Genomic DNA, 27,581 nt, shown 5'->3' with positions numbered 1-27,581 from the left:
AGGGGGCGGGGCAAAAGGAGCCAAGAGCCGCCCATGGCACCGACAGCGGGATTCGGGGACAACACTAAGGAGCAGTGCTCCTACCCCTTTGTGTTTTTCATTAATACAGGCCCCTGCTGGCTGGGAGACCTCTTAAGAGCATTAAAAGAGAATTCTTAAAAGTTAAGCTAAAGGCTGTCAAAATCTCTGTTGGCTAAAACACTTTTCAACTCTAATTAGGATGCGTGGAAAACACAGAGTGAACAGAATATAGACAAACAGCAATACAAATAAATTAGAAGGGAGAAGTAAAAAACTCTCCCTGAATGTTTATTTCGTGTAACAGTTAAAATCCCTAGTTTAAAAGAGAGGAAAGGAAATGTAAATGAATTGGTCCACTTCTGTCATCAACACGATCCATGTAAATCGTCTGCCCCTGCTGCTCAGTCTGATCAGTCACGATGCACTAGAGACTGCCAGCTTTTTCAGGTGGTCCATGAATACCTGGAGACTCACATCATCTGTCAGGATTGGAGCTCCTGATTCCTGCAGAAAAAACAAAGAAATAACAAGCCTAAAATACTGTTGCTAACACAGGGGACGAACTAAAAGTGAATCAAATGTCAGCACTCTGAATTCATTGCCTGCTAAAACCTTTTTCTCCTGCAAAAGCCAGATGCCACTCTTTGGCAACATCACTGACGTTATCCTCTCCTACAATCTGAACTGCTGCAGGGAAGTTTCTTCCTAAAGCACTGGGAATTTTGCTGCCCAAAGCTCTACACAAATAGGATAAAAAAGTCTAATATTCTCAACTAAATTAGATCTACATGTATCCATATGCTAGTTGCTTTTTCCAGAATACTGAAAAAGCATGACATCCAGGCTTGAAAACTCCATTCTGATCATCCAGTGCTACCATGATAAGGAACCAAAGGCAAGTGTAATGCTATTTGTGGCCACTTGGTGAGACAGGATGGCCACTGCACACACAAATGTGTCCATGTGTATTTTACAGCATTCCCAAACATGAGCAGCTCCTCCATTGCTTACCTGGCCCCAGGCATAGAGGTTATTGTGGGTCTGAGAAGGATTCACTTTAGACAGGAGGAACCGGGCCTATAAAGACAGAAGAGGGGGAGTTTGGTAAAATGAGAGCCCTGTCTGCTCCCTCAGGCTTCATCTCACTCTAGATGCATGACCAGCAATGTTCCTCTGCTTTTGCAAGGTTCTAGGTTAATTTAAGCAGGTTTCAAGTCCAGAAATCCCTGCTCCACAGAGAGCTTGTCTCTCAGGGGCACTGAGTGCCCTGCTCCAGCAGGCTGTGCCCAGCTGGCAGCTCTGATTCCATGGCACAGGAAACACCAGCACTGCTCTTCTTCCCCTGCCACATCTGCTCTTCCAAAAAGGGCTCAGTGAAAGACCAGTGTAAAAGGGTCACATCAAAAATCAACACCAAATCTTTGGTTTGGAGCATCAGTTCCTGCCCCTTCACTGCTACAGGTACTGTACACTGTACACAAGTTACAGTATACTGCAATTCCAGGAAGAGTGAAAATAAGAACAGTTTTATATCCTCATTCAGTGTCTGAGAGTGAAGATACAGATGGTCAACCATTCAGCATTACTGTCCTAGCAAGCTAACTATAGACACAGAGCCAAATAATTTATTTCCCACCTTTTTACTTGGGAATAAACACATATTTAAGTTGGCTTTTCCATTTTTTTCCACCCTCATATTTCATAACCATATCCAGCAAGTGATCAGCCTATTAAAAGACAGAGTTGTAGTAAAAGCTGATAAGAAAATATGCAAGCTCTGTACTTTGAAGAGCTAAACTGTGTTTGACTACCAGAACCATCCTTTCAGAAAAGCAGAATGAGCCATTTGCTTTAGGCAACAACAGAAAGAGTTCCTCCAGAAACTTCCTTACCTGACTGCCCCCGTGCTCAGTGTGGATGTAACGTGGCATTGGGAATCTGGTCTGCAGGATTTCCTGGGCATCATCTAGTGGGGCTTGCAGGAGGTGCTTAAAGTTTTCATATTCAGGCATGTCCTGGTATCCAGCTTTCTGCCACTGGGCAATAGTCTATTGATGGCATAGGGAGGAAATTAAAATGGAGCAGAGATGTCTACAAGCCTCCCCTTTTCACCCTGCATGTCTTAAGGCAGCAGAATGCTACATGTGCTTCTGCTTAGGGGCAAACACACACATTCACTACTGTGCCTACAACATTACTTTCTGTCCCTGAATTTAAGGCACCCAACACAAAACCTGGCAGCAATTTGTGCAGTGCCAGAGCTGTTTGTTGAAAATCTTCAATATGCTTCAGCTTGTGCCAACACAGAAATGAAACATTTATAAACCACTGACTTTTTGAATCTGACTTGGCCTTACAGTATTTTCAAGGCATCCATTGCATGCACTGTATGTCTGCAGCAATTCCTCTGTACATACACAGGTCAGACACTCAGCTCTTCCCTTGTCTGAATTTTACCCACCTGCTGAGTGTCTTGCTCTGCAACAGAAGACAGAAACTCCTTAAGGTAACTGCAGAAGATTTTTAGAAAGGGACAGTATCTAAGCATTTCCCTCAGTCATGAGAGAAGGAATATAGCAGCAGCTTTCAAAAACATCCAGTATTTAAAAGCAAAAACTGGAAAACTGCCTGATTTCTTGAAGAGCTACAGTACTTAAGTATGTATGAAAACCCTGCAAACAAAGTCTGTCACTCCATTGAAAATACTTGCAACTCTGTTAAAGTATGTATCATCTTGTAACTCTGCCTTGCTTCATTTCCAGTTTCTCTGGCCTTTTCCAGGCATGGTAAGGGACCACCTTCGTGGCCAAGCTAACACAACAGCTGCTATGATATCTGGACTCTTCGAGCTAGGTCTCATAAGCTCTTGGAGATTTATATCACACCAAGATAGCTCAGCGACCTTAGAAGGCAGAAAATCAGCAGGATGGCTTCTGTGGTAGTGTTGGAAAGAGAAAAGATTTATAAAAGGCAAAATAACAAAACTCTTCATAGAGACAAATTGAGCCAGGTGCAAGAGGTTCCTGCTCCTGGTAAAACACCTCACAAAAGTGATTGGTTCCTTTGTTGTCGACTTCTTCTAGTAAATAGCTTAGGTGGGACGTTTTGGCTTCTGTCCAATTGGCTATCCTTAAGTTTGAGGTGAAGTCCCCCAAGTCCTATGAGGTGTCTTTTTACCTGATTGAGGAAAGAAACTTCTAGGTTTTTTTCCTTTTTAAGGAGACAAAAGATAGTTTTGTCACTCCATCCACAGAGAGCACGTTCCTATACTGCTACTCGGTGCAGAACATATCCTTAGTGGTTCCAGTATTATTTTTATTCTGACAGTGGTGGGAATTGCATTCCAACAAGCAGCATGTACACGACATGGTCACTATGCTGTGTGAGCTTTGCAAGAAGTTAGTTTGTTAATATTTCATACTAGCAGCAAAGCTGGCTGCATGCATGGCAGGAGGGAAGGAGCACAAAAAGTGAAAGAGAATGTGCTTCACCATACCTCACCAAGGTAGATAACTATCTGGAAGAAAGTATCCATCAGTAGGATTCTGTCAGGAAGAATACTGCTGCTGTCCAAAAGCACTGGCTGGGGAAAATAAAGAACAAAGTCAGGCACCCCTAAGCTCTCAGATCTCAGGATGCCAGAGAGCAATTTCTATGCCCATCCAAGTGTAATTTGATATGATCTTGACTAAAAGTATCATGTCCTGTAATAATTTTTTTTTAAATCTACAAGGGCCTTTTGGCTGAAATAGTGTTACTTCAACTGAACACTCATTATTTTGAGTTGATTGACCTCTTCCTGGAAAACACAGACTCACCTCAGGAGGCCCATGGAAAGAATAAGCATAAAGGATGGGCTGGATCATAATGAGGGACTGGGTCAGGTCCTGCCTGGCAAAGTGGTGCCGGTAGTAGGAAGATTCATCCGGGCTGTTATTGAAGACCTGCAGGAATGGGGAGCGCCGCAGGTGGAAGATGAACTGCACCAGAAAGAGGAATGAGACAAGAAATGTCAGCCAAAGTTACCAAAACATCCCAACCCAATTCCAGTATTTTTGAACAGCAAATTCTTTGGGGAAAAGTCTGCCCCTTAGTAACTCCTCAGACTTCTTCCCTTATCAGTCTTTGCAGTGCTGAACTACAGGACCAGTCCATTACATTAAAAAAGCACCTGTTCCTCCCCTCCTGAATCTGATAAATAGTGCAAGATGTTTTATCATCATTCCCACTCACCCCTGCACACTTTTCCCACAGCTGTGGGAAGTGACATTCTTACCTGAGGATACAAAGAAAATGATTCTGACAGCCTAAAGGAGTTGGGATCATCTTTGTTGTATTGTCCAAATTTCTGACACTGTTGGAAGCAAAATGGGTACTTTGGTTATCTCTCTCTTCTTTTTTTTTTTTTTCTTCTTTTTTTTCTTTTTTTTTTTCTTTTTTTAATAGAATTTAGATCTCTTTTTCTAGAGGGTGTTCTTCTGCTAATTTTTAAACAATCAAGGCACAAACCAAACAAGTACTACAGCAGTTACAGGCTATTTTTCTTTAAGTCAGTGTTTTTTTCTGTCTTACTAGAATGAGAATGAAGATTTAATCTACTTATATATATATATATTCATAAAGTCTAGATTTGAAATTATCCAAGAATTAAAGAAATGGTGCCTCTACAGTACTACCCTTTTTTTCCCATTAATTCAGGGCTATTACACCTAAACTGTTCTGTACCCTATGAAACACTTCTTGCAGAACAGCAGATAAGTATTTCACCATTTCACTGAAAATAAGTATCAGTGGTTTTAGAAATTAAACTCTAAATGATCCCACAGTCATTGCAGCAAACAGTTTGCCCCTGTTTGTGCTTGTGCTCCAATCTCTATTTGACTGGCCCTGTTTTTTTGGGGTCTGATGTGCCATATTTTGTTAGTAGCAACCCCACATGGGTGTTTGGACAAGACCAGCACTGATTTTGACAATTTGAGCTTGTGAAATTCAAAGCAAGAGACAGTAGGAGGTTGCAGAATTAATTCAGATTACTATCCTAAACTTGCCCACATCTGAATGCTGTGTCTGCTGTGGGCTCTCCAGTGCAAGACAAACATGGATATGCTCTAGCATATACAAACAAACTGGTCTAGCAGAGGCTACCAAGTTAGTCAGGGGTTGGAGCATCTTATGAAGAAAATGAAGCTGAAAAAGCTGGGTTTGTTCAGCCTGGTGAAAAGTGAGATTAGGGAGTCAACTTGCTGTCTACCTGATTGGTAACTGGGGAAATGGAAGCTCTGACTGAGAGACAGAGGCAGGGAAGAGGGAAAAAAAACCCCAAACTGTGATTGTGACCAGACCCTGGAACAGGCTGTCAAGAGAAGTGTAAGAAATCCCACCTTTGGAGATCTTCAAAATGCCACTGAACAAGACTTGGAGCAAGCTGCTCTAACTTCAGAGCTGGTCCTACTTTAAGCAGGAGGGTTGAACCAGTGACAATCCCACCTGCATTATTCCATGTTTCACTATCCCTTATTCAATCCCTTTCAGCATAATGGGATGTTCACCTATCCCATCCCAAATTTGCTGATCACACTGGGTTCTGAGTTATTCCACGTTACAGCTACGTCACCATGATCTGAGCACAAACAAAGCAAGGCAATCTGAAAAAAGATTGCTGTTGTCTCTTCCATTTTTACTGCAATCAAGAATGCCCCCAAGCTCAGTGTGTTGGTCTTACCAGCCTGATGAGCTGCCTGTCCAGCCAACGCAGAACATCAGGTCCCTCCTCAGACTCAGCCCTGTACACTCCCAGCCGTGCCATGAGCACGGCAGCCGCCTCCTGGTCAAACGCGGCCTCGATGTGCTGGAGCTGAGTCTGTGCATCTGCCCAGCTGCAAGGTGAGCAAAGGGTTAATGCCACGTGCATCCACATGTGCCAGTGCATGCAGCAAAAAGCCAGGAATCCCAGCACAGACTGGAGCTGAAGTTGCTGCTACTCTGGCAGAGCACTGGCACGGGGTACTCACTTTCTGGCTATGGTGGTGACACGAATGCGCTTCTGGGTGCTGGAGTGTTGATAGTGGGTGACAAACTGCACTGCCCCTCTGCCTCCCTGAGGAATGGGTGCATTGTGCTGAAAATGAAAACAAAGGCACACTTCAAAACATGATTTCCAGAACTCTTCCCAGCTGTAACAAGCCCCCACAGCACATAAAAGAAATAGACACGTGCAAAAAATTTCCGAAACTATTTTGTCATCGCAGAACACTTGGCTGCTTTGCAACCATCCACCTGCTACACAGGGGATGCCATGGCATTATCTAGACCTGTAAGAAGTAAAAAAGATGATTAAAAAAAAAAAAAGCCAGGGCTTACCTGATTTACCACTTCAAAGTAAATGGCCAGAGTTGTACTGGGATCCAGACTACAGATTTTCCACTGAGATGTCCCTCCAATTCCAAGTTCCTGCACAGAATCAGAAAGAAATCAGCAATTTTCTTCTAGCAGCAGGAGAGGTAAGCTTTTGTTAAATTCTGATCAGAGGTACAAGTAATGGCAGGCCTTCTAGATTGCTTATCTTTTGGGTGTGAATGAAGTTACTGAAGGCCATACAGTTAAAAGAAAGCCTTAGGAAGCAAGAATTTAGTCTAAGAAAGGTTGTAATTTCCTAGGGATGCTTCCTGGAAAACTCTGACATTCTGGTTCAACTGTAGGTCTAGATAGAAACTTTCCATTGTATATTTACTTCTTTATTAAAGATTTTTCCATGTCAGAAACTTACATTTTCAGACACACATGGCCCTTTAGCATTCAGGGATATGCATGGTCCAATGGCTCCTGCAATTTTCAGCTCCCTGGAGGTCTTGAACAAGGTAAAAAAAAAAAAAAAAAAGTTTGTCTTTTTCATTAAGTCAGTCAAATAGAATCCACACAGTCTAAATGTGTTGCTCAGCTTTAATGAGATGGTATTTTCCCAGACCATCCAGTGCTACAATTAGCGAAGGTAAGAGAATTTGCAGAACCACATTTTAATAATGAAGACATATTGATAGGGATGAAACTGTATGAAATGTTCCTTGTTGAGTGAGGAGAGGCTGCTTTAAATAAAACATAAACAAACTAAACAAACTAAACAAAAAACCCACACAACAACAAAATTACTAACTTCCAAATAAATATCCCTCCAGTACAGTGCTTCTTCTCCCAAAGAAGCACTACATCTGACCTCAAACATGTAGACATTCCTACACCCCAAACAGGCCAGAAACTGCAATCAAACTCATCTCTCACCTTCACATCCAGATTTGCACCAAAAGCCATCCGAAATTCCCCATTGTAGCCTTTGCTAAATACCCTCTGGAAGGTCTGCTTGAAGAGAGAAGTGTTGAAGGAGTCTCCCATCACCATGTGTCCTCTGGGAAAGAAAAAACAAAGGAACTGAAGCAGTTGGGAACTAGAAGTACAAAGGTTACATCCCTGAACCTCTGACACATGCAAACACATGCAGTTACTGCTTTAGAGCATGCCTTTGCATAGGCAGGATTCATACCAGGGAGTGCAGATTCATGGGTGCCTCCTACAAAGCCACACAGGTTAGTGCTCCACCTTTGTCAGTTTCCTCTCTCAACCCTGTTCCTTGCCATTGCTTCAGCTGCCTTCAAAATGTTCGTGTTTCAACCATGGAAAGCTCTTTGCTCAGCCTGCTTTCCCTGAGCAGAGCTGGAACCACCCACACCACACCAGGGGTAGCTGCACCACTGCAGCACAGGGAACGTGCTGGGCCTCCCCTAAGTGCCCTGGCAAGCCCAGGCCTGACCAGATGCAGCTCAGTAACACATCCACAGGGTCAAACAGTCTCTCTTCTCCTTGCACTGAAGGGTTATTTACAAACACCTTGCACTTGCAGTAAAACATGCCAAGTCCCCAAAAGGCCTGGGTTAGCACACAGCCTTCCTCACAGAGATCATTTCTAGCAATATGGGACAGAGACATTTATCCTTTAAGACATGTCACTTAAAACTGGGCCCAGGGAAGTCAAGAATCCCTGGAGAAAGCACAAGCGAGCTGTTAAGCAAAGAAAATCTGGCCCACACAAGGAAAGCTTCTACCCACCATTGAGTTTTCTAACAGCAGTGCTAATTCACATGCTGCTTTGAGACTCCAGAAATGTGGACTGGGATCAGGTGAGGCTTGCCATATAATTCCTGGCAAATTCAAACCACAGTTTAGAACAGAACTTTAAAAACCCTTCTGCCCTGCCAGCACACCTAATTGCTTCCTGAACTATTCTCCCCCTCCAAAAACAAAAAACCAACCTCAAAAAGCAGGTGCCAGCTGTGTGGGGCCCTGCAGTGAACATACCCGGTGAGGTTTGCACAGCACTTCATCTCCAGCAGCCCTGTCTGGTCCAGGGCACAGGCGTAGATGTCGATGCAGTGCCCATTGGCAGCAGAGCGGTTGGCCAGAGTCTCGTAGTGCTGGCAACACACACAGGGGGTTAGGAGGCTGCAAAGTGCAACTTGTGCTGCTCCCCACCTCAGGCCAACACAAGGTACAATGGGACAATCACCACTGCTATGGTAGCTAAGGAGATGTTGGCTGCAGCACACTGCTCCCTTCTAGGATGAGGGATGCATTTGGATGAGCCTGAGTTTATTGTCTCAAATATAAACAGTGCATAAATGACAAGGAATCATCTAGTCTGTGATAACTTGCTGGGAACCCAAAGATAGCAGGATGACACCTGTTCTCTTAACTTTCTCTAAGCTGACAGGCACATTTCATATCTGACATTTTTTTCTATTTTAATGGTTGTTTTATACATCAAGAAGACAAAGGAGGCTTTCTGGAAATAACCAGTTCTTGGGAGATTTGTTCCTCTCCAGGAGGAGATACAATGATGCCGATGAACAAACTCTCCACCCACCACCAGCTAAGAAACAACACTGAAATACTTTCTTCTCTGAGAAGGCACGAGACCATGATGGAGAACTAACTAGGAGGAAGCTTCTTTACGCTTCCCTTAACCATCCTCATAATTTAGCATACACAAAGACTCATTACTTCAAGGACAACCATGCAACCCATGTAGTGTTCTGACACAACACTCAGTTTCAGCTTTTAAACACACCCATCAAGCCCTAGTACCTACTTTGGTGGCCTTCTTCATGAACCTTGCATTGTCCTTCTCTATGTCATGCCAGGAACGGATGGGTGTTTTCAGTTCATCTCCCACCACCATGCCTGGCCCTTGTGTTGGTGGCCCGCCTGTGAACAGCATTATTCTGGCCCCTGTGTTTGGAAATGTGCCCTAAAATAAAAACAAAGACTTATATCAGAGAGGGGGAGGAGGGGAAAAAAAAGGGAAATTGATTAAATAGCAACAATGCTTTCTTTAGAGAAGGGTCTGCACGTGCTCCTGCAATGTCAGTGGGGATCTGTCCCTGCTGGAGGCCACCTCGATAAATAGTGATGCACTTCCTGACAGTCACAGCACTCAGATAAAGTTTAAACTCAAACCATATCAAGTTTCATGTCTCCAAAACAGGAAGCAGGCAGTTTCTGTTCTCTTTACTTGTATCTTAGATAATACTTAGATAAATCCAGTGCTTAGTATCACCTCTTGTGTAGCAACACATACAAGAATCAGAGACCTTTCAACATCTGCAAATTTTACCATTTAGATGGAACCTTCCAGCCCACCTACATCAGCTGGTGCTAGCACAGCTCAAATGTCTCAGTAGAGACAAATTGCAGCTCTGCACCCCACTGTAACCCAGCTGCATTCATCATCTCATCTCATCTCATCTCATCTCATCTCATCTCATCTCATCTCATCTCATCTCATCTCATGTGCTTACTTTGGCCTGCTCATGTCAAACAACAGCACTAGAAGTACCTCCAATAAGCCAACTGCAATGGAAAGAGCCACTCCAGTAGAACGCAAGGGTCTCTTTCCTTGGGTCACTGGCCATGGGTCCCTCTGCAGCTCTCCAAGCAGATCTGTTAAATTCATGTCAATCTTATGCACAGGCTGTAGGAACCTGCAAAAATATAAATAGAGTGTTTTCCTGCTTCTAAGTCTGGAGAAGAAAAAACTGCCTCTTTGTTCCTGGCACACATAAATTGCACTGAGACAATAATCAGAAGTAAAGAGACATGCAGCAGGTTGTCTTCTTACATGCAAACTTTCCAAGATAACAAGCCTGTGCAAAATAAAAAATTTGATCAAAGCAAGACATCAGGAACTGGCAAGAAGGCAAATCACATAAAGAACAGGAAAGAAGTTCAAAGGTGAGTTTGCTGAAAGGCATGAGAGCTACCACTGAAAAGAAGCTGAGAAAAACTGTGTTCAATGGAGGTAAATTACTGTGACAAGACGATACCATTTAAATCCTCTTTCGTCTCCTGGGAAACCCAGGGTTAGAAGCATGACCTACAGGTATAAAGGGGCATAAAACATCTGCCCTGCTGGTGAAGCTTACCTGCTGGAAATTACAGGCTGCTCTGGAGTTTGAAGAGGTCTTCCCTGTTGCATGGGGACAGCTGGCCTTGAAAGTCCAAGCATATCCTAAGAACAGTAAAGAGGAGGCAGAGATGTACTATTCAAACACTAAACATACTACATATTACTTGTATTATTATTGAATATACCCTGAGGCCTGCAATACTGCAGCATTAAATATACTTAAATCTGTAAAATTATTCATCTTTGCACTGCCATTAGGAATGGATCATGGGTCCATTATGTCAGATACACAAACTCAATCCTGAACAAGCTTCCAAGACATTTACAAAGGCAAAAAGACAGGACAGATACTGGGAGGGCAACAGGCTCACAGCTGAGAGCACCAAGCCCTCCTTTCTCCCAGAGAGCCCTGTGCTTGAGAGCCCAACAGAGCTGAGAGTACAAGCCCCTGGCCTGAGGGATAGCAGAGCACACCTGGATTTGCTTGGCTGTCAGGTCCTTGGTGCCTCGGAACACGTAGCTCTTGGAAATCCCTTCACAGCTCAGCTCGTGAACCTGGACCATCCGGCCAAAAGTGATGAGCCCCACCAGGGCATCGGGGGGCAGCAGGCTCAGGGACATCTGCAGGGACTCCTTCAGGGCCTGCAAATCCTCCTCCTCCAAGCACGTGTCCACAACATACAGGAAGATCAACGGCGTCTGCGGACCTCGCTGACGTGGGAAGAAATGACATTTTATAAAGCCTCCAGCCAAGGAATAAAATTAACCCCTTTTTAAGCACCTTGCAGACATGGTGTTTATTTGCATTATCCTAAGAATATTTTACACATATATCATTTGTCACAAACAAGACAATTCTGGGAGCTCCAAACTCGCCTGTGGTTCATTTACCTGCACTATGTATTCAATTGTTGAAAACTGAGGCATAAGCTCTGCTGGCTGATTGACTTCAGAAATGCCAGCATATGCTGGGGGGAACTGAAAAAGAGAACAAAAAATTAGGACAAAGAAGCTGCAGGGCAAAAATGTAGGGCTCTCTTCTTCAGCACAGAGCCTGCCCTGCTGATGATGTGGTTATTCAACTTTTTATTTACTGCCACTGCACCAACCTGATTAATTCATTGCAAGAAACCCACAGTGCTTTTCCTAAGCACAGACAACAAGTGGCCAGCAGGATGGACTCAATCCAGTGTAAATAAAAGGTAAGGCTACAACATCAATGATGCAGTAGCTGAAATTCTTTCAGCCATTCTTTTCTCATGGCAAAAGTCTACTCAAATCTAATGAATTCCATAATCTTCAGGAATAGTAAATATCAGATGCAAAAAGCACACTGGGACACACGGAACAAAATAGCATTTTTATCTCCTTGCTATGCTCTGCATGCCAGTAAAATCACTGACAGTATGTCAGATAAAGCAGACTGTACTCTAGCCTGGGTTCAGCAAGAAAAGAAGGCCAAGGAAGGGATCTAGAGAAGCAGAATTTATGTTTAATGTCCAGGGAAGGCCATCAATAAAGTGTTCACTGAAAAGGTGAAGGGCTTTTTCCAACCTACCTGGTTTCTCTGAAAACAGAAGTTACAAGCCCAAAGCTTGGCCCGATAGTCAACTTGGCTGCAAGGGAAAGATGAGGCATTGGTGTGACTTAGGAACAGTTTCACAGCAAAGCTTCACAATTAATTCATGAATCCATGCTGGTTCACAGCACTAAGAAACAGACACTCCAGCTAGAACAGCAAGTGTTTCAGGGACTCAGACTCTGATTCTATATGCAGGAAGTTCATTAGCTAATCCAGCCCTGCCACTTTCAGGCTTGTCAGCATGAGGGACCACTGACAGCTCTCTGAAGCTCAGCCCTTGGCAGACACAGACTTGGGTCTAATAATTCTTTCACTACACTTAGGCTCGTCTCATGTCTTATTGTTTGTGCAGCTATAGCACACAAATGCTCCAGTCTCAGAGCAGCAGGAGCCATCCACCCAGATCTTGTGCAAACACAGAACAAACAGGCTGTTCCCTGTCCCACAGTTTACTCTCCTCAGCCCAGCACAACATCCTGCTAGTGCAGGATGCCACGTTCTCATTCCCTGGCTTTGATCTCATTTCACTTCCTCTTATTGGCATTCCCTGCTTTTTCTCAGCCCAACACCACGCTCTGAGTATGCATGATCATCACATGATCTTGGGAGCAAGATATTTCTCTAAAATTACTTCATTATGCTCATACTGGAGCTGACCTACAAGCAGCAGAATGTGTAGGAAGCTGGAAAGCAAGTGAGCAGCAGAGTCCAGAGGAAAACAAGTTAACATCACAGTCCAGACCACTCAAATCAAGAGATTTGAGTATACCAGTATAATGGGCATCTTTGTCTATTATGAGTTTCCTCATTCACCATTAAATTCTCTGGGATGCTGAGAGGACTCTCTGCCTTAACAGCCTCCCCAGAGATCCTCCTGTGCCCTCTGCTCCTGTCAGCTCTAGTAACAGGCATGTTGATGTATGGATTTTAACAAGCCCACCACATCTAAATGAAAGAGGCTGCCAGGCACAGGGCAGAGAAAAAGGGGAATAAGGAAGCAGTGAATCTCAGATGCAAATTAGGTCCTATCCAGCCCCTTCCAACATCCCCATCTGAGCAACTCCTACCAGAGAGGGTTGAGCACAGCTTTGCAGGTGGGCCTGCTGCAAAGCACTGGTTCATACTGCACGGGGGGCAGGTCCAGGCGCTCCTTCAGCGGGGTCAGGAGACAGGCCAGGGGCACAACCATCCTGGTGGCCTCCAGCCGGCTGGAGGGCCACACGTTCCAGCTGAAGCGCACTCCGTCGCGCTCCTCATTCTGCTGGATGAACTCCAGGTACGTCGCCATGGCCCCCAGAAGCTCCTGAAGGACAGAAAAAGGCACCTTCAGGTCACTGCTGTGGGCAACAGGGCCTGCAAAGGAGCTCAGCAGATCAACTACAGGTGGGGGCACAAGGCGCTGCAGGACAAAGCCAACACAGCACAATGCATGAATCCCATTATCAAATAAACCACGTGACTCCATTAATCTCTTCTGTCCAGTGCTCTCATCAACATTACAGCCAATTAAAACACTGTCAAATCCAACAAAGAAACAAGGAAAGCCGACACTCAAAGGCAAAATGCAAGAGGTTGTTTGGTTTTTTTTCTTATGATTCACTTTTAACATCTCAAAATCCAATCAGCCTCATGCTGGCCTCAAGGCAATCCTTCCTGACTGGGTCAGTAAAGGAAAACAGGCCAGATTTGCAACACGTCCTGAAGCCTTCAGCTGAAACGTTGCAGGGAGAAAAGGAGGCCAAGTCTGACACCAAACTAGTCACAAGTGTCACCAAGCTGCCAGCCTGACCTGCTTACAAAGGGAAGCAAGTACATGACAAAATATCAAAAAACACCCACTCTGCATGGCATCATTGGCCCACTGTAAGGAAGGAACTGAGAGTCCAGAAGACTTCAGAAAACATCAAGGAGGAATATCTCCAACACAACAGAGGAGTCATTCTCTGTGTTGTCTTACTTAACTCTTCAAAATAAGGCATAAACAAGAGCTTCCAGGCCATCACTACTTTTGATTTCTCTGAGAAAGGCAAGGACAAGCTTACCAAAAAACTTACTTGTCAAATCCAGACCACAAAAACACCACACAGCACTAGCAGCAACTCACAGAGCCAAAAGCAGCAGCTCCACAACCTGCTTCAGACAAAGAAACTCAGAGGTTCACCTACAGCTGCAGATGCTCCAGGACTACCTTACTCCTGGTCCTCACTGCAGGTGGAATATTCAGGAGGGCCAGACACATGAGAAATCAGAAGCAACACCTCCCCTCAGAGGAGGGGAAGTTTTGGTGTGACATTTTCCTACAGAACTCCAAATTCACTGACATTTTCCTCTATGCTATTAAGGATGTAAATCAAGCTTAGGAATTGCCCCATGTTTCCACCCCTGTCACTGGATGGACAAACAGACAGGTTCACAGCACATCCCCATCAGAAACAGGTCTGTCAAAGTGAAACTCAGAGCCGAGTCTGCCTGTAAAAGATCCTGCACATCAGAACAGCAATACAAACATTTGACATCTCAGGGCACGCAGCACAGCCACAGGGCAAATTTATTCCATGTTTCTCCAGCTGCAGCCCAGCATCACTTCCCTGCCCCAGGCAGAGCCCTGACTGCCATGCTGGGTTTGACATGAGCTGTGGCCCTACTTTGGGGTCAGGAGAGGTGTAATGGCCCAGCTGGTGTGCTTGGCATGGCATAGGGGACATCACAGACCCCAGTGCAGCCATAGGTGCCACCTCCGCCCCCCAGACCACTGATCCCCGGCACGACCATAGGGGACCCTCCACAGGGGACACGCCTGACCCCAGCCCTGCCCTGGGGGTCGCTGCTGATGCCCAGCCCGGCCGAAGCGAGCAGCGCCAAGCCCGTGCTGCTCTGTGGGACACTGCTGACCCCATGAAAGCACCGGGCCAGGGGACACCGCTGACCATGCTCCATATTCTTTCAGGGGACACCACTGACCGCCCTCTCCACACCCCTTCACGGGACACCGCTGACCACGCTCCACACCCCTTCACGGGACACCGCTGACCGCCCCCTCTACACTCGCCCGCAGGGGACACCACTGGCTCCCCTCTCAAGGGACGACCCCTTCCCCCTCACAGGGGCCGTCACTGACCGCCTGACACCGCCTGTGTCGCTCATGGGACGCAGATCCCCTCCCCATTCCCATTCCCATTCCCATTCCCATCCCCTCGGAGCCCCGCCGCTCCCACCTGCCCGCGCCGCTCGCGCCGCTCCCTCCCGGCACGCCCCGCGCGCCCGGCAAGGCCAGCTCAGCGGTACGCGCTGCCCGCCGCCAACATGGCGGCAGCGGCGGCACGCCCGGCCCCGCGCCCGCTGAGGCTCCGCCGCCGCCATCTTGGCTGAGGGCACGCCACACCGCCCTTCAGAAATAGAGGAGAGACGTGCCCCTACCAAACTTAGCGGGGCGGCGGCAGGGAGCTCGTCTTGGCTAACGGCGGCAGGTTCCGCCTTGGAATGGCGACGGACAGGGTGTCCCTGCCAAGCGTGGGATGCGGTGCCGCGTTCGTCCCCCGGCACGGCATGAGGGAAGCAGCTCTGCCCTCACGGGGCTCGGCTGCTTGGGAGAGCGCTGTCGTGTTCAGCAGGGAGCATAGAACTTCCTGGTGTGAAAAATGCGTGTTTGTGATTGGCTTTTGGCAAATATTAAAATGAGTATTTTATCTGTTAAGTTAAAAGTTATGCTGTATTATTTTTCTTAAGTATGTGTGCGGTTAGTTTTCGGTTATAACATAATGTTAAAATAGAAACTATGCTGTGTAAGATACTTTTTTAAAGAGAGGACTCACAGCGAGATAGCAGCCACAGGACACTAAAATCTTTCAGAGAAAGAGAATTTATTGCTCCATTATCAGAAGAAATGAACTTCTTCTTGCCTTGCTCAAGCATGAAGACGCTGTCAGGATTCAGAGGAAGAAGCTGACACTGACCAGACAGAATCCTGTGTTTGAATGGAATTTATGCATCATGGATGAGGTGTATGAATATGCAACAGGCTGTGCTTTTAAGGGTTAATCCTTTGTTAACGTGTGTCCTTTTTCGGGCTTATTTTGCCCAGAAAGAGGTACCCAGACGTCCGTAACTCTTTGTTTCTGTTGTCTCATATTTGTCCTCATTATTATTACTCTAATTATATTTCTATTTTTATAACCATTTTATTCCTATTAAACTTTTAAAATTTTAATAACAAGTGATTGGCGTTTTTCACACTGGGAAGGGGTTATGGGTAGCGCTGCACCAATAACACCCAGACACTTTTTAAAGACATAAACTGCGAGCCCCACACAGTCTCACCTTTGTCTCAGTTCCCAGTTCCTCTCTTGGACCGAGGGTTCTGTCCCTGGGCACACTGGGCAAAGTCATGAGTCCATTCCATTCCAGCAGCAAGGCAGGGACAATCCATCGGATTTTCCTCCACCTCTGTTCCCTGGCCAAGCTTTACCCCCCCATCTGCTCGAGGCCACAGTGGTTCACCATTCTGCCAGGAAATCTGTACCCCGGCCTACTGGGGAGACCCCTGCAGTGCCCAAACCCTCTGAGAGGAGACATCCAGGGTTGGACACAATTTTCAGGGAGCCTGTGGATATGAGGTAGAGGTTTGGCACATCTGACTCACCCCAGGAATTTGTCTCTGCCTTGAAATTAGGCAAATATGTGTCCTTCTTTCATTGCTTCCATCTTGTGTTGCTTCTCAGACTCTTTCCAAAGGGAAGGAGGTAAGGCCTTCCTTAGGTGAGTGAGCCCAAGACAGGAATCCTCCCCTACAGCTTTGTGTGATGCCTTGCAAGTGGTACTTGTCCTATCTGAACACATGGATGCAAATCCATTCCTGAATCCCACAGACTTTCACACATATTCGAGGTGCAAAGGGCACCCCCCTGCAAACATTAGATTAAGTAAAATATTGAGCCACTATTTTGAGTTTGTGTCCTGCTTTCAACTTTCAGAGTTAATTTTCCTCCCTCGGAGCTGGTTCAGTGCTGCATTTTTTAATTCAGGATTAGGAAGATGTTGATAACACACTGATAATTCAGTGCTTGCTGAGCAATTCTTATGCTAAGTCAAGGACTTTTCAGGTTCTTCCTGCCAGCCAGGAAGCTGGGGCTGCACAATAATTTGGAAGGGGGCAAAGGCAGGACAGCTGATCCCCAGTGGCTCAAGGGATATTCCTTATTCCTTATAGCATATGGTGTCATGCTGAATGATAAAACTGGGGAGAGTTGGCTGCTGGTTTCCAGCCCACTGCTCTGGCACTCCTTGGGCAATGGTCAGCAGAGGGGGAACAACTGTATTGTTCATCACATGATTTCTATAATCTCTCACCATTATTTTCCCTTCCTTTTCTGCCCTGTTAAACTGTCTTCATCTGAATCTACAAGCTTTCCTTTTTTTTTTTTTTACAATCATCTCTCCCATCCCAGTGTGGTGTTTATCTGTCTGCTGGGTTGAACCAAAGCAGTTTGGAAGAAGAGCACAATCTTAAAGCTCTATGTCTGTGGAACAAATAACCCAAATAAAAGCTTTCCCAAAAGCATTTCCTGAAAGAAGCACAAGCTTGCTCAAAAAGTGGGAGAAAGGAAAACACCACAGGCTGCCTATACAAGCCCCAACTTGGTTTGTGTTTAACAGCTGAAAGAGAGCTTTGAGCTCTGGTTCCTGTCCTCCCCATTCCTCCTGAAGCGTGAGCAAAGTGCAATGACCAACTTTCTCATGGTGGAAGTGAATATTTCCAACGAGAACTTGGACACCACCTGTGGAGCTTGTCATAATACCTTTTAGTCTCCTCCAGGCTGCAAGCTAAGCTGGGCTCAGTGTGGCTGAGGAGGGTCCAGCCATGCATTTCTCACAGGTGAAATGACAGAAAGTCCCAGCCAAGCAGAGCAAGAGGAGGGAAAGCTGGTCTGTGTGTCGCAGAGGACAGCTCTGTTTGAGGTGTCTGTACCCTGTTTCAAAGCATCAAGTGTTTAGCAGCAATAGGAGACCCAGTTGTCTCCACTCACTACAGTTTCTTCCCAAAATCTGCTCTGCGTGTGGAGACAAAAAAGAAATCAGTATGGCTTAAGACAGAGCCTTTTCCCTGTTGGAGCCCTGGGGGAGCCATCCCAGGAAGAGACAGGAGATGGTGCTCTAACAGCACCAGAGGAACAGCAATTACCCATCACACCTCCAGCGGCTCAGTTACCATCAAAGTAAAAATACAAAACCCGCGGCCAAACAGCCAAACCCAGGAAAAAACTGAACAGCCACTCAACCACGGGGAAAATGTTTTCACGACCAAAGTTTCAAGTTTGCCATCATCCTCATGTTTTAAACTTTGGAGTTTAAGGCTACACATGCCAGGCAATAGCTGCCAGCTGCCCACTGTCAGTTCTCAATGCAGCCAGCTACCGTAGTCAGTGTTTGTCTTGGCATTAAAACACAATTTTGCATTCGATCCCGTGTGGCATTTGGGTGTGCCCACCCTCCAACTTGCCTTTGGACAGCTGGCTACTACTAGTGAGGCAACCACTCAAAAGAGGCTCAAGGGCTGACAGCAGGATCAGGGCTCATGAAAACAAGGATGAGCTCCCTCCAGCTCAGGAGGGATCTCATGGTCCTGCAGCAGCTGAACTCTGACCTCGTGCATGAGGCTTGTGAAAATAAATGAGCAGATCATGCTTCCTATTTGTCATCCATGTTTTAGGGGATAATTCAGCTTTCTACACATAAGTGTTTTCATATTGAGTACTGGAGCTACTGTAGTAGCTTCCTCAAAACATTACATTTCATACCAGTTTGGAATAGGGACAGCTTTGCCAAGGAGAAGACTAACAAAACTCAGGACACTATTAATGCTACCTTTTAGCATTTACTGTCTTTTCAGATAAGAATGTCAGGCTGATAGACCACCCAGGTTCATGAAGAACCAGAGTGACAGAAAGATCATTCCTCTGATTCATATAGAAATAGATCAGACAGATTGCTATCTGTAAGAAACTAAATTGAAATTACTTTTCCCTTATAGGCACTTTCCCCAAATCTGAGAAGTCTTGTTACAACTTCAACTCTAAGAACTTTCAGATACCACAAAGGTCATCTAAGCCAGATAAACCCAATGACAAAAATAAAGAGCTTAATAAACCATCTATCTACTTCCTAAAGCTGTTCACTGAGGAGAAGCTTTCTCTCCTTTTTCTTATTGCCAATGAATGTGATTATAGAGCATAAAGTGACATACCTGCATGATAAAGCCCTGTTGTTTCCCTGGAAGTTATCTTCTAGCTGCAGTGGAGCACAAACATTGTGTTATCTCTGCAGCAGCAGGCTCAGGACCCCATTGTGTCAGGTCCCCTTTGAAGACAGGAAGACAAAGACAACCCCAGCCCCACATCTCAATGAAATTACCTTGGGTGGAATAAAGGGTGTCTGATCCAAGGCTCCTTCCAGGGAAGAGAGCAGTGTTTTTCCCTTGGTTTCTCGGTGCTGAGTGGTTAAAGGGGGCAGAGGAAGAACAAAGCTCCAATCATCTCACCCCCACATCTCTTTCCTCAGAGCCCTTCTGCCTCTGTAGAGATAGACATGCATCCCCTTCACCTGAGACAACACAGCAGCAAAAGGAGAGCCTGCTGGCAGTGCTCACCTCATTGGGATAGTCAGAGCCCCTCCATGGACTTGCCAGCAGCTTATCAGTGCTCATTGTTTGCTCCAGTACCTGCTCCCACACAAGGAGCCTTTCTCTCTGCATCCATACCCTCCCTGCATGGGACAGGAACCATGGGAGGTTCTCTTATTCTTTGTACAGCACCCTCATTAGCCTCTGTCCTCCATCCATGCTGTAAGAAGGGAAATGAAATCAAGCAAGATTTGAACACTTTCATGTGATCCAGACTGCTTTAGAAAGTGCAAAGTCCTGGACAATATTGAAAATACTGATGTAAAGGCTCTTATTACCTTTATGAGGTAAACTGATCCAAAATCTATGTTAACCCTCTGTCAGCTTACCCTGAATGCTGCTAACTCAGCCACAGAGGTGCTTTCCCCCACCACCCTCCCAACACGCTGTCCAGAGGGCTTATTTTGAGCCAGGCACATTTGAAAATAGCCAGATGCAACAAGCCCTGTGTTGTGCTTGACCCCCTGATTGCTCCCCAATGCTGGGAGACAGTTGTGAAGATACTGAGTAATTGTGGAGAGATCCAGCCTGGCCAGAGGCAGCTGAAGCCACAGGCAGCAAGTGGCACTGGGGGTGAGCCTGTCTGTGCAGAGCCCCTGTGCACCCCACCCTGCCTCCTAGTGTGTCATTGCAGCCCTCTGGATGCTGGAATCTATAAAATTTTTCTCTGTATCATCAAGCCAGAGGAACCCTTTCTCTTGTGGAAAACATATCTTCCCAGAACACCTCTACTCAAAATTTCAGTGGAGACATATGTGACACAGCTGCAGAAAACAGCACCAGAAATTGGATGATGAAGGAACAAATACAGCAGGCAGCAATACAGGAAATGAAGCAGAGATGTACATAAGAAAAATCAGGGGTTTAATGATAAATAAGCAGGTAAGAAAGATAATAAAGAACCATATATATATAATAAAGAACCAGTAAGTGTTTCACATATTCAGATTCTGAATATGACATATTCAGGATCTTTCCCACCTCAGATTCATAGTCTTCAATTAAATGGAATCTATCGTGGGAGAAAAGTGTCAGCTTTAGAACTTAAGGATCCATCAGTAGCATTGATCTGAAAGCAAAATCTGCGATCTCATTCCTGGTACCACTTGTTAGAAGTTTTTCTGATCAGCTGTGAGGGACTGATATAAATGTTAAGACTAAAATGTCTCAACCTTGTTTGAACTTTATTTTGAACTGTAGCTTAGAAATCTGTTTTATTAACCACCTTAGCTGCCATCTCCAGTTTTGACTGAAGAATGGATCTACACTTCCACTTCAGCCTTGATCTTCAGCACTGACTCCACTTCCAGTCCACTCCCAAGAGAGTTCATACGACTGCCACATGGCTGGTTTGTCACTCCATGTCCTCAAGTTGCTTACAAATTTAGAAGTCCGCTTTTAAAAAAAGCAAGCTGCTTTGTCACTTTGGCTGTGAAGGATGAATCCAGCTTACAGTTTCCTTTCACTTTAAAACTCCAACCACTCTGTCATATAAATGCAGTTTGATGGAGAAATCTCACCACCTTCATGACAATCATCAAAAACCTGCAAAAGAAAGCCCTGTGTCAGCAGAGTAATTGCTTCCAGTTGGATGGTGCTTGCTGTGTGTAACCCGTTTTCTGCTTTTTCCCAGTAGATCAGCATTAATCTAACAGAGGCCAAAACCTAGGAAGTCTTATGGAAGCTCTGAGGGTGAAGATAAAAACAGATCCCACCACAAAGGGACATGCTGGCAAGTTTTACCTATAGGGAGGTAAAGGAGACCAGGGAGGAGAGCTAGACAGAAGTAATTTAGCTTGGTAAAAACGCAGGCAAACCTGGGATCAGAAATATAATAACACAATTTGGAACAAGCTACACTCGACAGCATCTTTTCACATAGAGTCCAGTAAAGAGACAGGCTGGAAATGAGGAACACCTGGCAGAGCAGGTGTTCAGACCAAAACCAGAACCTGTTCCTCACAGGCAGCTTTCAAGCACAGCTGGCTCAGCCCCAAGGCTGACTCATGGGCAGAGCTTGCCCTGTGCCATCTGGCCACTGCAGGCCTGTGTTCAAGAGCTGCATGCACCACTAATGATACACAGAATTAGTTACTCACAGGGCAAAGTCCACAAGGTGTCCTGACCAATCCAGTGGGCTGGATGAGAGGACTGACAGCTCTGTACAGTCTCATCTGTCCATCCACGCTGCCCACTGTCCCCTCCTTGGCAGCAATAATGGTCATCTCCACTTTGCCATCATAGATCAGAGTGTTCAAAATGGTCTCAATATCTTCCATTGACAACTCTACCTAAGAAACAATTTGTGAAATAGATGTTAGGAAAGATGTGTGCCAGTGAGTCCTGCAAGGACGAAAGGAGCAAACAACATGAGTAACAAATCCATAGAGTTCTAACCTAGCCCAGAAAAAGACACCAATCTCACTGGGAACTTTATGGAGTTGTGCAGATGCAAAAAGAAAAGCAAATACTAATACCTCCTACCTCCTGAGCATTTCTGATTTGCACTAGCCTTGGTCTTACCAAAAAGAACTTCCCTGTGCACCTGAGATGTCTCCATCAGCCTAGCACAATACAGTCCCAGTTTTGCAGAAAACAATTGTGAACGAAGAAAAAGACAAGACTGCTAAAGATATACTTGTTGATGGTGACCAGTAATGGTGGGGTATTTTTCCCCTTCTTTTTTTCCCCTCCCCTAAAATTCCTTGAAGTGCATATGTAAACTTAAGAGAAATGATGAAATCTAAACCAGCTGAGACAGTTAACATGGATGTGAATGCTAATTCTTTTACACATTTTAGAAAACCCACGTGCACAAGCTATCCTGGTATGCCAGGCAGTGTCAATGACCCTCCCCTAAAAGCAATGAGGCCACAAAGCTCACCCCCACTACACAAGCTGTGGGGTGCTAAGACACTTATGAGACCTCCAGCAAGTTTGCAGTAGCCAGCTCCTGGAGCCCATCATGCACTGACAATTTGAACAGCAGTGAGATGAATGTGTTCTGACCTTACTGATGCCCAGCTCACAGATGTATTTCCACACCTCGTGGGATGAGGCAAACGAGCTGTTCCTCTGTATCATGGGGTTCTGTTTGCTGTCTCGAGCTGCCTCTGCCTGAGAAAAAGCAAAGGTTAGTCAGAGTCAGAACTCACTGCCAAGAGCCTGCTTTGTGGTTCAGTTTCAGGCAGACTCAAGAACAAAACTTGTTTTCCATTTCTGGGACATGTTTAGCATTTAAAGCCACATTCTTAAAACTGGTGTATGTGAGACAATGCAGTGCACAATCAAATATGATTTTATAATAAATGACATAAAATTTACTGTAGTTCAGATTAATATGAAGGAACACCAGCATCTGGCATTTTGTTGACAAAAAACCAAGTTTCTTCTCTACCTAGAGCTAATTAAAAATATATTGTAATGGAATAGACAAATGCTAGAATCTGCAGACATATTTAATGAACCAGGGACAATTTAGACTAGGGGCAATTGTGTTCTAGGCAGAGCTGTCTGACTGACTGCTGCCTTACACCCTCTCAGAAATGAGATGTTCTGCAGAAACCACAGTGACTTCTGGATTTTTTGGTCCTGTGGTCTCTACTACCTGGTTTGTGTCTTAGTTTAAGACAATTATATTGGGTGGAGACTCCAAAATGAATAATCTCCTTCCACCAATAAGAGACAAAATGGGACAAGACAGAAGGGAAACAATATCAAATAAAACACAGCAGCCTCAATGGTTCCAGAACTTCCACAAACAACAATCAAAGGAGGACAGACACAAAACAAAATCTGGACAATTTTTGGCCAAAAGGCTCCAATGCTGCCAAAAACGCAGTAAAAAACTTCCCAGCAAGTTGCAGGGCCACCCCCTCCTCGACAAACAAATGGCAGGCAGCTGGAAAATCGTGGAGAGAGCGTCTGCACTTCAGCTGGAAAAGGTATTGTCTAATTCCCTCTGGAGCAGGTCGGGACTGCAAAATGCAGCTTCTTGGGTGTGAAAAATGCGTATTTTGTGACTGGCTTTTTGTAAATATTGAAATGAATATTATATGTGTTATGTTAGAAAGTTATGCTGTATTAATTTTCTTAAGTAGTGTGTTAAATATAGTTTTAGGTTATAACATAATGTTAAAATAGAAACTATGCTATGTAAGATAATTTTTTTAAAGAGAGGACTTGCACTGAGATAGCAGCCACAGGACACCAAAATCTTTCAGAGATAAAGAATTTATTGCTCCCTTATCAGAAGAAATTAACTTCTTCCTGCCTCGCTCAGTCCTGAAGATGCTGTCAGGATTCAGAGGAAGAAGCTGACACTGACCAGACAGAATCCTGTGTTTGAATGGAATTGATGCATCATGGATGAGGTGTATGAATATGTAACAGGCTGTTGCTTTTAAGGGTTAATCCTTTGTTAACGTGTGTCCTTTCTTGGGCTTATTTTGCCCAGAAAAAGGCACCCGGACTGTCCGTAACTCTTTGTTTTTATTGTCTCATATTGTCCTAAATCCTAATTGTCCGAATTTTTATTACTCTAATTATATCACTATTTTAATAACCATTTTATTCCTATTAAACTTTTAAAATTTTAAAAACAAGTGATTGGCGTTTTTCACATCAGGTATGACTTGAAGACCTGCCCCAGGCAATCCCCTCGGGCACCCAGGGAGAACAAAGGTGTTCCCCTCATGTCCATTTCTGTTTTTAAAGGGATCCTGTATCCCCTCCTTCCAGGATAAAACACACAAGTTCCCCTTTCCTGGGTTGCTGGGTCTTAGGAATACACAATTTTGGGTCACCTAGGACAGTTTGTCATTGGACCTTGGGGATAAAAGGCTTCCCTCCTTGTCCAGGGTGTAAAAATAGCCATCATTAAATACAACACCATCACACCTAATGTGACAAAAATAATAGTACAGTATGGATTTGCCAATCTAGCTGCAATAATGGCCAACACTCATGGAAAACCTAAGCCTTACCTGGCACCTGTTTACACAACAAATGGCAGGTGACTTGGGCACTCACCTTGCTCTGCAGAAACTTAAAGCACTGTTGATTTAACACCTCCACAAACTCAGACTCGAAGTCCTGGTCACTGTACCAGGCCCCTCCAGTGACGGAGCGGTCGGGCTGCAGGTTGTACAGCATATAAACCTTCTTCTTGGATGCCTGGGGGAGGGAAAGGTACAGCTCTCAACAACATATTCCCTCCTTCACAAGGAAGGGATATATACAAGCAGATAATCTGCCAAAGAGGTTTATTACTCCTAGACCTGACTCCAGCTATCCTCAACCTGCTTGACCCTCAGGTAACACAGAGATAAAGAGAAGATCAACCCATTTCAATTCCTAATCATTTTATAACAGACCAGATGAAGTCAGCATCTTTCACATGAACACAAAAAAGCTACTGCTTTGCTGTGTCCAACTTCTCTACCCCCACCTGCTTTACCAGACCCAGTGAGAACCAGGTAACTGAAGACAGACAGCAAGAAGCTGACCTGTGGACCTCAGCTGATCTGTTGCACCTCAAAGCTGCACACTAAAGGCAGAGAGTCCAACACTGGTGCACAGTTTTCAAAGAGAAAACTCATTCTGCCTCCAGCTTTCTCTGCCCCAGGCCCCTGTTAAAAGCATACAAAGCATGCAGCAGATATTTAAAATTGTTTAAAAAGGTCACAAAATACTCACTGCCACAGATTTAACTGCTTTAATTAATTTCTTGCTTTCCAAGTTTTTCAGTATCTTGTTGATCTCTGTTAAAGGCAGATTACTTTTGTACCTAATGTCCCTGCTCCAAATACCTGTTAAAAAACAGAGAAGTGAACAGAAATAAATAGTAGAAATTATTTGTTTCCATACATACCAACCAAAAGTCACATCAGAACACTGCCTGGGTTGCTTGCCTGCCACTCCCAGCAAAATGAAAGGAATGGACAGAAGGGATTGGGGAAAAACAAGCAGGTATGGGGCATTAGATTTTATATTTGTATTGTCTGGGCAAGCATTTGTGACTTTGGACAGTTAGCAAACAGAGTTAGTACCATTCACAATGATAATTTAAAGTACCTTTGTTGCCTGCATCCTCTATGATTTGGTAAACCAGCTTCTCTTGATTGTCAGAACCTTTCATTTTACTGTCAAACAACACAGACATCAGGATTTTTTTAAAAGGTCCAAAATTTGAAAGAAGTTGGATTTGTTTTAAACAAGAATTGAAGTTTGATTTGTTTTAAACAAGAATTGTGTTCCCAACATACTTCCCCAGCAGACACAGGTTTACCTTGCATTTTGGGAATCTTTGATCCTGTACAGGAGACCTGCACTGCTCCTCAGAAGGTCCAGCTGCCCCTAGGAGAGATGGGCACAATGCATTTACTTCCCTTCAAACAGCTTGTTTCAGAAGGTGTTTTGAAGACTATTCTGAAATTCTAAAATAAAAACCTTGTTTAATGTCAACTAAATAAAGAAAAATGAAAACGAACCTTTCTAACCACTGGAAACAATAACAGCCTTAAGGATACTTTTTTTCCCCTGACAAATTTCCACTTATGATCAGCTGTCAGAAATAACAAACAGTTCCTGACCCTTCTCACAATATCTACACAATTCCTATTATTTCTCCTGACTTTCACATGGCACAAGGGACATCCAGTTTTTGTACACTTTGCTCTCAGTTTCCACCAAAGCACAGAAATCACAGTGGAGCTCTGGAACAACTCCAAGTTCCAGCAGCAAAGTTCTGCTTTTTACTAAGGGGCCATCACTGGAAAGCTGCCAACTTTGATGGGCAGTGACTCTTAGAAGCAAATTACTGGCAAAGAGATTGTTCTGCTGTGCATGCTTGTGGCCAGGCAAGGTCCTTATTTCCTATTCTTTTGAAGAAGAAAGCAACTGGACAAGCCTAAGGGTGTAAGTGTATATAACAGCATTAATTAAAATTCACTCTCTCATTGCCAGCTGATCCTCTCCTGCAGTTACAGCCTTGGTTCTTACAGATTTGGCAGGTTGCTGAGTGCCTTCAGAGCAATCCATAAGCTTGGGATTCGTGGGGGGTTCAGAGAACACCCCCACCTATGAGAGAAGGGCTCACATCCCTCCTTTTCTCTACAGCTAATTAACTGCCCATCCCTAATGGGCCTTGTGGTTATGAATGTGCTGAGGAAGATGAGGAAGGTGGGCTGTCCCTACCATGGAGAGCAGCCTGTTGATGGCCACAGCTCTCTGCTGGGCTTCCATGTGAGGCATGTCATTCTGGATCACCTGGTCCGTGATGCCATGGGGGAACTGGTGACACAGCTCAAGGATCCTGCAGGAGGAGAGAAGCAACTTTAAAATTCATGTTCTGCTGCATCCAAACCCAAATCCAAACAGCACTAGAGTCAGGATGGAAAAGAGCGACAAGAGCAACTCGGGGGAAAAGTGTCCATCAATTGCTTCTTCAGGCATCTCGGCACCAACTCCCTGTGCACCATTTCCCTTTCCAAGACCAGAAAAATGCCGGGACAGCCGAAATTCACCTGACACAACCCCCAGTGCCCTCTAAGCACCTCCCAGCACGAAACTCTCAGTGTCCCCAACCACCCTCTCCTTCAGCATCATTCTCCTCATGAACACTCGGGCGTCGAACCACCCCCCTCAGGCCTTGAACGACGAGCCCCGCCACGCCTGCTGCCCCACGCCCCAAAACCCGCCCTTCTTGGCCTCCACACAGCCACCCCATGCCCGCCTGCGTGCATCCGCAGCACCTGCTCTCGATGTCCATAGGATCGGGCACCTCCGGCTTCACCTTCACCTCCGCCATGGCGCGGCGGGCTCCGGCGCGGAGAGATGACGTCAGAGAT

The 27,581-nt window shown here is 45.1% G+C and overlaps 2 protein-coding genes across 3 annotated transcripts; both read right to left on the bottom strand.

Annotated features, from left to right (window-relative positions):
* Positions 1-270: 270 nt before the first annotated feature.
* Positions 271-15,615, bottom strand: SEC23B (SEC23 homolog B, COPII coat complex component). Of its 2 annotated transcripts, none has more exons than XM_036380680.2 (20): positions 15,474-15,615; positions 13,124-13,359; positions 12,033-12,090; positions 11,366-11,452; positions 10,949-11,185; positions 10,491-10,576; positions 9,905-10,049; positions 9,158-9,316; positions 8,368-8,483; positions 7,297-7,420; positions 6,788-6,868; positions 6,382-6,471; positions 6,033-6,139; positions 5,744-5,897; positions 4,298-4,375; positions 3,840-4,001; positions 3,518-3,604; positions 1,914-2,069; positions 1,033-1,098; positions 271-525 (listed from the first exon to the last, which is right to left on the bottom strand). In XM_036380680.2, exons 2-20 carry the CDS (start codon positions 13,342-13,344, stop codon positions 436-438), a joined length of 2,304 nt encoding a protein of 767 aa, XP_036236573.1. In that variant the 5' UTR covers positions 13,345-13,359; positions 15,474-15,615; the 3' UTR covers positions 271-435. The 2 variants fall into 2 exon arrangements, with proteins under 2 accessions (XP_036236573.1, XP_036236572.1); XM_036380679.1 differs by lacking the exon at positions 15,474-15,615 and adding an exon at positions 15,272-15,352.
* A 4,959-nt stretch (positions 15,616-20,574) lies between these two features.
* POLR3F (RNA polymerase III subunit F) lies at positions 20,575-27,551 on the bottom strand. The gene is made up of 9 exons (XM_036381316.2): positions 27,486-27,551; positions 26,929-27,046; positions 26,021-26,088; positions 25,807-25,874; positions 25,429-25,541; positions 24,763-24,906; positions 22,741-22,848; positions 21,831-22,022; positions 20,575-21,276 (listed from the first exon to the last, which is right to left on the bottom strand). Exons 1-9 carry the CDS (start codon positions 27,539-27,541, stop codon positions 21,199-21,201), a joined length of 945 nt encoding a protein of 314 aa, XP_036237209.1. The 5' UTR covers positions 27,542-27,551; the 3' UTR covers positions 20,575-21,198.
* Positions 27,552-27,581: the final 30 nt, after the last annotated feature.

This window comes from Molothrus ater, chromosome 3 (genome assembly GCF_012460135.2).
Source record: "Molothrus ater isolate BHLD 08-10-18 breed brown headed cowbird chromosome 3, BPBGC_Mater_1.1, whole genome shotgun sequence".
Taxonomy (NCBI): Eukaryota; Metazoa; Chordata; class Aves; order Passeriformes; family Icteridae; genus Molothrus; species Molothrus ater.
The sequence above is the reverse complement of the archived record's forward strand: the minus strand, read 5'-3'. Positions and strand labels throughout refer to the sequence as shown.

Bases quoted from the DNA above. Each gene is read 5' to 3' on its own strand.
- SEC23B (XM_036380680.2), bottom strand. From the start codon at position 13,344: ATGGCGACGTACCTGGAGTTCATCCAGCAGAATGAGGAGCGCGACGGA. The intron at 12,091-13,123 runs GTAGGAGTTGCT...TTTCCCTTGCAG, and splicing joins GCTGTGCTCAACCCTCTCTG to CCAAGTTGACTATCGGGCCA. The intron at 6,472-6,787 runs GTAAGTTTCTGA...GATTCTGTGCAG, and splicing joins GGCCATGTGTGTCTGAAAAT to GAACTTGGAATTGGAGGGAC.
- POLR3F (XM_036381316.2), bottom strand. From the start codon at position 27,541: ATGGCGGAGGTGAAGGTGAAGCCGGAGGTGCCCGATCCTATGGACATC. The intron at 27,047-27,485 runs GTGCTGCGGATG...CTCCTCCTGCAG, and splicing joins CCTATGGACATCGAGAGCAG to GATCCTTGAGCTGTGTCACC. The intron at 22,023-22,740 runs GTCAGAACACAT...ATTGTTTCTTAG, and splicing joins GTGAGCTGGGCATCAGTAAG to GTAGAGTTGTCAATGGAAGA.